Genomic DNA, 12,272 nt, shown 5'->3' with positions numbered 1-12,272 from the left:
CTAATATCTCTTCATTAAAATGATGAACACCTTCAATTATGAATACTCATTTATAGATCTGAGTATATGTTGTCATATGTGTTTTTTAGTCATTAAGTAGTTCCTCCTTTAAATCTTTAATTTATGACCTTTTCTCTTTTTCTTCTAGACTTGAACATGACAGGCAGATTTGGGAGTCCAAGGCCCAGACAGAGATTCAACTTCAACAGAAGGTCCGGGACACTCTGCAGGGGGAAAACAAAGAACTTCTGTCCCAGTTGGAAGAGACTCGGCATCTATACCACAATTCTCAGAATGAATTAGCTAAATTAGAATCAGAACTTAAGATTCTCAGAGACCAGTGGACTGATTTAAATAATACTTTAGAAAACTGTAAGGAAAATAAAGAAAATTTGGAAGGGATCATAAAGCAGCAAGAGGCTGATATCCAAAATTTTAAGTTCAGTTATGAACAGCTAGGGACTGATCTTCAGGCCTCCAGACAACTGACCAGTAGGCTGCATGAAGAAATAAACATGAAAGAGCAGAAGATTATAAGCCTGCTTTCTGCCAAGGAACAGGCAATCCAAGAAGCTGTTGCTGAACTGCATCAGCAGTATGATAAAGAAATTAAAGAATTGGAAAAGCTGCTGACCCAGGAGGAAGAGGAGAATATTGTCTTAGAAGAAGAAAACCAAAAAGCTGTTGTCAAAACCAATCAGCTGATTGAAACACTGAAGACTATCAGGAAGGAAAACACACAGCGGAAGGCTCAGTTGAATTCCTTCGTTAAATCTATGTCTTCTCTCCAGGACGACCGAGACCGCATAGTATGTGACTACCAAAAGCTGGAAGAGCGACATCTCTCTGTAATCTTAGAAAAAGACCAGCTCATCCAAGAGGCTGCTGCTGAGAATAATAAGCTTAAGGAAGAAATGCGATGCTTGAGAAGTCATATGGATGATCTTAATTCTGAAAATGCCAAGCTAGATGCAGAACTGATCCAATACAGAGAAGACCTGAACCAAGTGATATCAAGAAAGGACTACCAGCAAAAGCAACTCATTGAAGCTCAAGTTCAGCAGAATAAGGAGCTGAAAAATGAGTATGCTAAATTAGAAGAAAAACTGAAGGAGTCTGAGAAAGCAAAGGAGGAACTGCAGAGGTCCTCTGTTGCCCTACAGGAGGAGAAACAAGGTTTATCTAAAGAGGTTGAGAGCTTGAAAGTATCTATAGCCCAACTAAATAGAGAATTGACAGGCTTGCAAGAAGAAGGCACTTTAGGACTATTTCAGGCCCAATTAAAAGTAAAAGAAGAAGAGGTACAGAGGTTAAGTACTACTCTTTCCTCCTGTCAAAATAGAATTACAGAACTGGAAGAGGAATTGGTTCATGTTCAGATGGAAGCTGCCAAGAAAGTAGGTGAAATTGAAGATAAAATGAAGAAGAAATTAAAGCATCTTCATCATGATGCAGGAATAATGCGGAATGAGACGGAAACAGCAGAAGAGAGGGTGGCAGAGCTAGCAAGAGATCTGGTGGAGATGGAACAGAAATTACTCATGGTCACCAAAGAAAATAAAGATCTCACAGCACAAATCCAGTCTTTTGGAAGGTCTATGAGTTCCCTACAAAATAGTAGAGACCATGCCAATGAAGAGCTTGATGAACTGAAAAGGAAATATGATGCCAGTCTGAAGGAATTGGAACAGATGAAAGAACAGGGACACTTAAGCAGAGAGAGAGATGTACTTGTTTCTAAAGCTGCCTTTCCAGTGAATTCCACTGAGGATGACAACTTGCCTCACCTTGAGAAACTTAACCAACAGCTTCTATCCAAAGATGAGCAACTGCTTCACTTGTCCTCACAACTAGAAGTTTCTTACAACCAAGTGCAGTCCTTTTCCAAGGCTGTAGTCAGTCTACAGAATGAGAGAGATCACTTGTTGAATGAATTGGAAAAATTCCGCAAGACAGAGGAAGGGAAGCAGAGGTCTGCAGCCCAGTCTGCAACCAGCCCAGCTGAAGTGCAGAGCTTAAAAAAGGCTATGTCATCACTCCAGAATGACAGAGACCGACTAGTGAGTGTACAGTTTTCTCTTTCTGATCCTTGAGATTTTTGAATCTTTCTTTAAATTTAAATTTCTAAAGAAAAAAATACAATTATTTTACATATTTGGGCACTGAGGGGCAGTATTATATATCCCACAGGTTTTGTTTGGTCTTACTTAGAGAAACACAGAAACATTATTTAAATTAGTTTAAATCTGTCATTACCATTTTTTTTAAATTACAAATTTCCTTTGCATAAAACTCTCCATGGTTTATAAAAAGTCTAAGAAATGGAGAGCTATTTTATATCTTTTATACACACAACACACATGTAAATGTTTCTAGAATTTGTCATAGTATGTTTAAATGACTGTTTAGTAAAGTTTTATTTACTCACTTTCCTGTCATACCTAACCTTTTTCAATCAGAGTGAAAGTAAGGAGGATTTCTAATCCTAAATTCTGCTGCTGTTATTAAAAGCCAGTAGTTATTCTATTATTCTGAAAAATTACAGGTTATCAAGATTCAGAGGCAAAACTGGAACTGTATGAGCCAAGCCAGGTTGTCCAGGGGATTTTACTTCGTGGCATTACTATCTTCACTTTCTTGACCGTTTCTTAACTCTGTCAAGCCCATGTACTTAGGCCAAATAGGAAGTAAAAGCTTCAAAAAAGGCTAGATATTTCCATTTTAAAAAGTGACCCATGACAGAATCTGAAAATTCTAGTTTTTAAGATTAGCCTTAGTGAAAAGATCATCCTCTTAACTGTAAAGTCTTATACAAAGTTTTCTTTTTCTTTGTAGGCAACATGTTCATTCATATTGCACTTAAGATCCAGTATTTATAGACAGTTTTTTGCTTTTTGTTCTCTGAACAAAGCCTCCCACCCTTCAGCAGTGGCTTTGACATCAACACAATTTATGTATATTTGTTTATATTTTTAAAATAGTTTGAGTTCAGCTGACTTTATCCTAAGAGCTTTATCTTTTAGGATAAGCAGGCGTGGTACCCCCCAACTGCTCTCCTTTTATTAGATAGGATGTTGATGGTGGAAAGGAAAAAGAAAAATTTAAGTAATATCCTATCTAATAAAAGAGTAATATGCAAATTGACCGTACCTCTGCTACACCCACCAGCCACACCCACCAGCCACGCCCACCAGCCATTCAGGAGGGAATATGCAAATAAACCCAACCAAGATAGCTGCGGCCACAGAGAGTAGGAGGGAGGCTTGGGTTTCCCTGGCAATGGAGGAAGGCAAGCTTTTCACCTGCCCTGTCCGGCCCAGGCCTCCACTCAATCCTACAAAGTTTCAATTATAGAAGATAAATAAATCTCAACAGAAATGGCGGCAGCCATGGAGCTGGAGAGAGCAGGAGGCTAGGGTTGCCCGCGGCGATGGAGGAAGCCAAGCTTCTGCAGCCCTGGCCTGCCTTGACCTCCACTTAAGGCTACAAAGTTTCAATTATAGAAGATACATAAATCACAAAAGAAATGGCTGCTGCCATGGAGCGAGCAGAAGGCTTGGCTCCACTCCAGGCTACAAAGTTTCAATTGTAGAAGATAAATAAATCTCAGATCCCAGGGCCTCCGCTTGGGTCGCTGGGGGGCATGGCCAGCCTGCAAACTACCACAGGCCCCTCGCCCAGGCTGCCCCATGCCCCAAAGGAACCCCCACCCTGATCCGGGACACCCTTCAGGGCAAACCAGCTGGCCCCCACCAGGCCTCTATTCTATCTAATGAAAGAGTAATATGCAGATTGACCATCACTCCAACACACAAGATGGTTCCGCCCATGTGGTCAAAGATCCTGCCCCTATGTGGACACAAGATGGCCACCACAAGATGGCCAGCAGGGGAGGGCAGTTGGGAGGAACCAGGCCTGCAAGGGAGGGCAGTTGTGGGCTATCAGGCCAGCAGGTGAGGGCAGTTGGGAAGGACCAGGCCTGCAAGGGAGGGCAGTTGGGGGCAATCAAGCCTGCTGGGGAGGGCAGTTAGGGGTGACCCGGCCGGCAGAGGAGGGAAGTTGGGGGTGACTGGGTCTGCAGGGAAGGGCAGTTGGGGGGGACCCAGGCCTGCAGGGGAGAGCAGTTGGGGGGTACCAGGCCTGCAGGGGAGGGCAGTTAGGGGTGACCAGGCCTGCAGGGGAGGGCAGTTAGGGGTGACCAGGCCTGCAGGGGAAGGCAGTTAGGGGCAAACAGGCTGGCAGGGGAGTGGTTAGGGGTGATCAGGCTGGCATGCAGAAGCAGTTTGGGGCAATCAGGAAGGCAAGCAGGCGAGCAGTTGGGAGGCAGCAGTCCTGGATTGTGAGAGGGATGTCCGACTGCCCGTTTAGGCCCGATCCCACTGGGATCAAGCCTATACGGGCAGTCGAACATCCCTCTAGGGGTCCCAGATTGGAGAGGGTGCAGGCTGGGCTGAGGGACACCACCCCCCCCCCCCCTGCACAGATTTCGTGCACCAGGCCTCTAGTGTTAGGATAAGTCCTTAACACCTTATCCTTAAACTGTTGTAACATTGCTGCTCCAAATTTTTCACCTCTTGAGTATATTGTATATATACCATTGCTGACGAAATATTTCTGAAACTACTTTGTTGTTACTGCCCTACTCAAAAACCTGTAAAAGTTGTGCTCTTTCTAGATGAGGTTTATAATTCAAATCTCTTAGTCTGACACTTACGACCCTATAGTTTGTCCTTTGCTTTCTTTCAGTCTTCCCTTTTATTGTTTCCCTACGTATATTTATCATTCCAGCCAAACTGATGTACTCATTATGCAGTAATCATATCTAGTACTTCCTACTTACCTATATTACCATTCTTTCAACTAAAATGTTCTCTCCATTTTCTTTATTTGGGAAAATATTACCCATTCTTTAAAAGTCACCCCATAGCTCAAATCCTCTTTGGTTACATTTCCAGATCATTTGATTGTTTATTACCTTCTGTTTTTACTTCCATAGCACTTTTCTTTTCATTTGTCCCATAATGCCTTGATTGTGTGTGTTGTGTGTCTATGTGTGTTTAATGTCTGCACACTTATTTTTTATTTCCCTGATTAGATTGCAACCTCCTAGTGATAAGTGTCACATCTAAACTTGTTTATATATCCCATGGCCTTTAGCATAGGGGTAATTAATTAATTATATGATAGATAATCAGCAGTTGGTGATCATTCCCTATATTTGTGGTTGTTCCTATAAACACTGTTTTCTCCATTTTGTAAAACTATCATGTTAGGGGAGTTATGGGAGCTTTTGAGACTGAGACTTACATCTGCCATGAAAGAATCATAAAGCCTAGGCAGGTTATAAATCAAATGACAGTGTGACTCAGTGGGTAACAGTACATACGTGGTTCACTGACTTGCTGAGGCCCTTCTGCATATTTTGTGAATATATTATATGCCCCATCAACTCTTCCTTTCCACATATCTTATTCTCATTCTGTTTCAGGGGCATTGAAGTTTCTAGTTTCTCAATTATTTGGCTGCATGTGTGATAAATATGGGAGATAACATATTTCAACCCCTGTCCGTTGAAACTTTCAGTCTAAGCCAGCATTTTATCACCTCTGCTCACCCTGTTCTCCCTTCCCCTCAGGACCAACCCAGAAATGACTTAGGTCTGAAAGGGACTTCGACTACTTTAGTTCTCTTCTTTACTTAGTCAAGAGGAAGTTTCCGCCCTGGCTGGTTTGCTCAGTGGATAGAGCGTCAGCCTGCGGACTGAAAGGTCCCAGGTTCGATTCCGGTCAAGGGCATGTACCTTGGTTGCGGCACATCCCCAGTAGGGGGTGTGCAGGAGGCAGCTGATCGATGTTTCCTTCATCGATGTTTCTAACTCTGTCCCTCTCCCTTCCTCTCTGTAAAACATAAAAAATCAATAAAATATATCTTAAAAAAAGAAAAAAAAAAACAAGAGGAAGTTTCCCAAAATAAAGTCTGAGAGTCCAAGTGGCAAGAATTAGCCCACGGGATTCTACTAGGACATAACAAACAACTCTGAAAACATTCTGAAGTTTTTATATCTGTCTAAACTTCCTTAGGACTTTTCCCTAAGCAAACAAAGCACTTACACAATTCCTGCCTAAATAGTAGAGAGCATATCTCTAGAGGTACCTATATATTTATCTATACTCACTTCATTCTAAAAATGACTTGAGGTAGCATATAAAGATATGAACAGTGATTCAAGATAATGTAATACAATAACTGGGAAGGAAGAAAATGAGGGTAGAAGGAAAAAGATTAAACCAGGAGTAAGTATAGTCCTCCAAGGAGATGTCACACTGTCCCATACTCTTTCTTAGAACTATGGGCCACTAATTGCTCTGAGCTTTCTGGACTACTTGTTCAAGATAAGAATAAGAATATTTATTCTTTAAGTATTGAGGCGTGTAAAAAATGTCTTATCTGTTTCCAGAGAAAGGACATTGAACTTTTGAAGTATTTTTTACTTCTCTACAGTAAATATAGTAATGTGTTCTACTGTGAAAAATGTTTTATATTTTCTGATGATCTGGTCTATTCCAAGGATAACATTTAGAGTATCTGGATCACAGGAGTGAGTGGATTGCAATAAAGAATATATTTTCCCTTTAAAATAAAACAAAAACATGTTTTTATTTTAGTCTTTGGGTTAAAAAAGTTATATACACATATTTAATAAGTCACTGAATTCTACAGTTTGATCAGATAAACCAACAGTAGCACTCCTGTTTCTCTTTCTTCCAAGGCAATTTGCTGTTAGCTAATTATTTTGTGTTTCCTCGGTATCTAAATATGCTTATAATGTATCTTGGCTTTTTATCCTTAGATTAGGTATCAACTTTTTTTAGTTCTCTTTACTCCCTCTGCTTCCACTATACATACACTTTAAATATATAAGTCCTACCCCATTCTCCTGATGTAATTTAATTTTAAGTTTGGTTAAATCAACATTCACAATATATATTTTTATGATTATAAATGGTGTTAGAGCTGAGATATGTTTTTCCTAGAGTTAATAACTGTTTTGTTAACTTACTTTTCCTTATACTTATCAGTGTAATTTAAACCAAGACTTACTGCTACTTATTCACATTTTTTCTCAAGATGTTTATTACTATCAATTTAATCTTCATGAGAAAATTCTCCAAGAGTCTCTGACTTGCTCTTATATTAACTGGTTGCCTTGTACTCCTAGGACACAGTTTTCATCCTAAAATATCTCCTTTCACCTTTCTCCTCTATTAGATCTTCTGTTTCTTGCATTACATGTCTCTCTTGTCTTGATTTTGTGCCATTATTTTGATGTAATAAATCATCCTGTAGCTCCCTAAAAAAAGATATGTATTGAAAATGTCTTTTGGTCTCTCATTCATGATTGATAGTTTGGCTGTGTATAGAAATCTAGGCTAAAAATAATTTCCCTTCAAAATTGTAAAGACATTGGTCTAATTCCTTTTAGCTTATATTGTATTCAGAAGTCTAAAGCTATTGATTTCTGATCCTTTGTATGTGAGCTGTCTCTCACTCTCTCTCTCTCATACACAAACATCTCATCTCTCATCTCCCTCTCTGGAAATATATAGAATCTTTTAGTCTATGTTCTGAAATACCATGGTAATGTACTTGGTTTTAGTCTGTTTTAATTCATCATTCTGTCTAGTCTAATTCATACTTAACAAATTACCAAATTTGGGAAATCTTTTGATTTATGTCTTACCAACACCTCTCCCCCCAATCCTTTTTATTGGTTATCTTTTCCCCCCTGAAAATCCAGTTATTTAGATGTAGGACCTTCTAGATTAGCTCTATAATTTTCTTACTTTTTAAATTCTTTTTGCTCTATTTTGGGAAGATTTTCTCACCATCATCTTTTGAACCCTATAATGAGATTTTCATTTTTGCTATCATGTTTCTAATTTCTAAGGATTTCTTTTTTCCCCCTTGTCTCAGGGATATATGTATGTCCATTCCTCTCCAAGAATAGTGGTGGTAGTTTTGTTTTGTGATGTTTCTCAGACTGCGTTTTTCTTTATTATTTTTATTTCTTTTTTCTTTTAGAAGTGAAAATTTATTTTTTTCCCAAGGAAAATACTTTTAAATATAAAAATGTTACATGCAATAGATATTAATATTTCAAGAAAAAAAGGATTTTAGGTATAATATCAAAACAGTACTAACATAGTACGATATCACAAATGTTGTAGGTAAAATTAAAAATCTGCAAATAACAGGATTACTTCTATTATTTACCCCCCCACTGGCTCTATTTTTGTTCATCAGTTTATGTTGTTTATTCTATTCCACAAATGAATGAGATCATGTGATATTTATCTTTCTCCAACTGGCTTATTTCACTTAGCATGATGCTCTCCAGTTCCATCCATGCTGTTGCAAATGGTAAGAGTTCCTTCTTTTTTATAGCAGCGTAGTATTCCATTGTGTAGCTGTACCACAGTTTTTTAATCCACTAATCAGCTGATGTGCACTTAGGCTGTTTACAAATCTTAGCTATTGTAAATACTGCTGCTATGAACATAGGGATGCATATATTCTTTCTGATTGGTGTTTCTGATTTCTTGGGATATATTCCTAGAAATGGGATTACTGGGTCAAATGGGAGTTCCATTTTTAATTTTTTGAGGAAAGTCCATACTGTTCTTCACAGTGGCTGCACCAGTATGCATTCCCACCAGTGGTGCATGAGGGTTCCTTTTTCTCTGCATCCACTCCAGCACTTGTGGTTTGTTGATTTGTTGATGATAGCCATTCTGACAGGTGTGAGGTAGTACTTCTTTGACATTTTGATTTGCATCTCTTGGGTGATTAGTGACTTGAGCATGTTTTCATATATCTCTTGGTCTTCTTTATGTCCTCTTTAGAAAAGTGCCTATTTAGGTCCGCTGCCCATTTTTTTTTTATTGGATTGTTTACCTTTCTTTTGTTAAGTTTTATGAGTTCCTGTAGATGTTGGATATTAGACCCTTATCGAAGATAATATTGACAAATACGTTCTCCCATGCAGTGGGCTTTCTTGCTGTTTTGTTGATGGTTTCTTTCGCTGTGCAAAAGCTTTTTATTTTGATGTAGTCCCATTTGTTTATTTTCTCTTTAGTTTCCATTGTCCTAGGAGCTGTATCAGTAAAGATATTGCTACGACATATGTCTGATATTTTGGATCCTTCTAAGATTTTTATGAATTCCCATCTTATGTTTGAGTCTTTTATCCATTTTGAGTTTATTTTTGTGTATGGTGTAAGTTGGTGATCTAGTTTCATGTTTTTTGCATGTGTCTGTCCAATTTTTCCAACATCATTTATTGAAGAGATTATGTTGACTCCATTGTATGCTCTTGCCTCCTTTGTCAAATATTAATTGAGCATAATGGTTTGGGTCGATTTCTGGGTTCTCTGTTCTATTCCACTGGTCTATATGTCTGTTCTTGTGCCAATACCAGGCAGTTTTGAGAACAGTGGCTTTGTAATATAGCTTGATATCTGGTACTGTGATCCCTCCAACTTTGTTCTTTCTCAGGATTGCTGCAGCTATTTGGGGTCTTCTTTTATTCCAGATGAATTTTTGGAAAGTTTGTTGTAGGTCTGTGAAATATTCTGTTGATATCTTAATGGGGATTGCATTGAATTTGTAGATTGCTTTGAGTAGTGTGGACATTTTAATGATGTTGATTCTACCAATCCATGAACACGGTATATTCTTCCATTTGTTTATGTCTTCCTCTATCTCTTTTTTCAACGTGCTTTAGTTTTCCGAGTCGAGTATAGGTCTTTTACCTCCTTAGTTAAGTTTATTCGTAGGTATCTTAATTTTTTTGTTGTAATGTAAGTGGGATTTTTTTTTTTAGTTTCTCTTTCTGTGAGTTCGTTATTCATGTATAAAAAAGCCATAGATTTCTGGGTGTAAATTTTGTATCCTACTATCTTTCTGAATTCATTTATTAAATCTGTTAGTTTTTTGATGGAGTCTTTGGGGTTTTCTATGTACAATATCATGTCATCTACAAATAATGACAGTTTGACTTCTTATTTTCCAATTTGGATGCCTTTTATTTCTTCTTATTGTCTAATTGCCATGGCTTGCACTTCTAGTACTATGTCAAACAGGTGTGGAGAAAGTGGGCATCCCTCTTGTTCCTATTCTTAAGAGAAATGGTTTTAATTTTTTCCCACTGAATATGATGTTGGCTGTAGGTTTGTCATATATGGCCTTTATCATGGTGAGATATGCTCCCTCTATTCCAACGTTGCTGAGAGTTTTTATAAAAAATGGGTGTTGGATTTTGTCAAATGCTTTTTCTGCATCTATTGATATAATCATGTGATTTTTGTCTTTCAATTTATGTAATGTATCACATTTATTTTTTAAATTTCTTTATTGATTACGGTGTTACATATGTGTCCTTATTCCCCCATTACCCCCTACACCCCCCCCTCATTCCCTCACCCCCCTGTTGTCTGTGTCCATTGGTTAGGCTTATATGCATGCATACACGTACTTTGGTTGCTCTCTCGCTCTTATCCCAACCCTCCCCTACCTTCCCTCTGAGGTTTAATGGTATGATCGATGTTTCTCTGTCTCTGGATCTATTTTTGTTCATCAGTTTATGTTGTTCATTATACTCCATAAATGAGTGAGATCATGTGATATTTATCTTTCTCTGCCTGGGTTATTTCACTTAGCATAATGCTCTCCAGTTCCATCCATGCTTTGCAAATGGTAAGAACTCCTTTTTTACCGCAGAATAGTATTCCATTGTGTAGATGTACCACAGTTTTTTAATCCACTCATCTGCTGATGGGCACTTAGGCTGTTTCCAAATCTTAGCTATTGTAAACTGTGCTGCTATGAACATAGGGGTGCATATGTGCTTTCTAACTGGTGTTTCTAGTTTCTTGGGATATATTCCTAGAAGTGGGATTACTGGGTCAAATGGGAGTTTCATTTTAGTTTTTTGAGGAAACTCCATACTGTTCTCCACAGTGGCTGCACCAGTCTGCATTCCCACCAGCAGTGCACAAAGGTTCCTTTTTCTCCACATCCTCGCCAATACTTGTCATTTGTTGATTTGTTGATGATAGCCATTCTGACAGGTGTGAGATGGTACCGCATTGTTGTTTTGATTTGCATCTCTCGGATGATTAGTGACTTTGAGCATGTTTTCATATGTCTCCTGGCCTTCCTTCTGTCTTCTTTCGAAAAGATTCTATTTAGGTCCGTTGCCCATTTTTTTTATTGGATCATTTATCTTCCTTTTATTAAGTTGTATAAGTTCCCTGTAGATGTTGGAGATTAAACCTTTATCAGTGATAACATTAGCGAATATGTTCTCCCATGTAGTGGACTTTCTTATTGTTTTGTTGATGGTTTCTTTTGCTGTGCAAAAGCTTTTTATTTTGATGTAGTCCCATTTGTTTATTTTCTCTTTAGTTTCCACTGCCCTAGGAGCAGTATCAGTGAAGAAATTGCTTTGGCATATATCTGAGATTTTGCTGCCTATGGATTCCACTAGTATTTTTATGGTTTCCTGTCTTATGTTTAAGTCCTTGATCCATTTTGAGTTTATTTTTGTGTATGGTGTAAGTTGGTGGTCTAGTTGCATTTTTTTTTTTGCACGTATCTGTCCAATTTTCCCAACACCATTTATTGAAGAGACTGTCTTGACTCCATTGTATGTTAATGCCTCCTTTGTCGAATATTAACTGAGCATAGTGGCTTGGGTCGATTTCTGTGTTCTCTATTCTATTCCATTGATCTATATGTCTGTTCTTGTGCCAGTACCAGGCAGTTTTGAGAACAGTGGCTTTGTAATATAGCTTTATATCTGGTATTGAGATCCCCCCTACTTTGTTCTTCTTTCTCAGGATTGCTGTGGCTATTCGGGGTCTTTTTTTATTCCAGATGAATTTTTGGAGAGTTCTTTCTAGGTCTGCGAAATATGCCATTGGTGTTTTAATGGGGAGTGCATTGAATCTATAGATTACTTTGGGTAGTATGGACATTTTAATGATGTTGATTCTCCCAATCCATGAACATGGTTTGTTCTTCCATCTGTTTATATCTTTCTCTATCTCTTTTTTCAGTGTCCTATAGTTTTCTGTGTATAGGTCTTTTACCGCCTTAGTTAAGTTCATTCCTAGGTATCTTAATTTTTTTGGTGCAATGGTAAATGGGATTGCTTTTTTAGACTCTCTTTCTGTAAGTTCATTATTGGTGTATAGAAATGCCATAGATTT

The 12,272-nt window shown here is 38.3% G+C and overlaps 1 protein-coding gene across 6 annotated transcripts in view; it reads left to right on the top strand.

Annotated features, from left to right (window-relative positions):
- Window positions 1-12,272, top strand: part of GOLGB1 (golgin B1) — a 115,891-nt gene that overhangs the window by 74,102 nt on the left and 29,517 nt on the right. For all 6 annotated transcript variants that reach the window (XM_080654148.1, XM_080654149.1, XM_080654152.1 and 3 more), the window contains one exon: window positions 149-2,060. In XM_080654148.1, the coding sequence (XP_080510274.1) occupies window positions 149-2,060 (1,912 nt within the window). The remainder of the gene's footprint in view (window positions 1-148; window positions 2,061-12,272) is intronic.

The sequence above is a fragment of the Plecotus auritus genome, assembly GCF_963455305.1.
Source record: "Plecotus auritus genome assembly, chromosome: 2".
NCBI classification, from domain to species: Eukaryota; Metazoa; Chordata; class Mammalia; order Chiroptera; family Vespertilionidae; genus Plecotus; species Plecotus auritus.
Note: the sequence above shows the minus strand (reverse complement) of the source record. Positions and strands in the feature narration are given on the sequence as shown.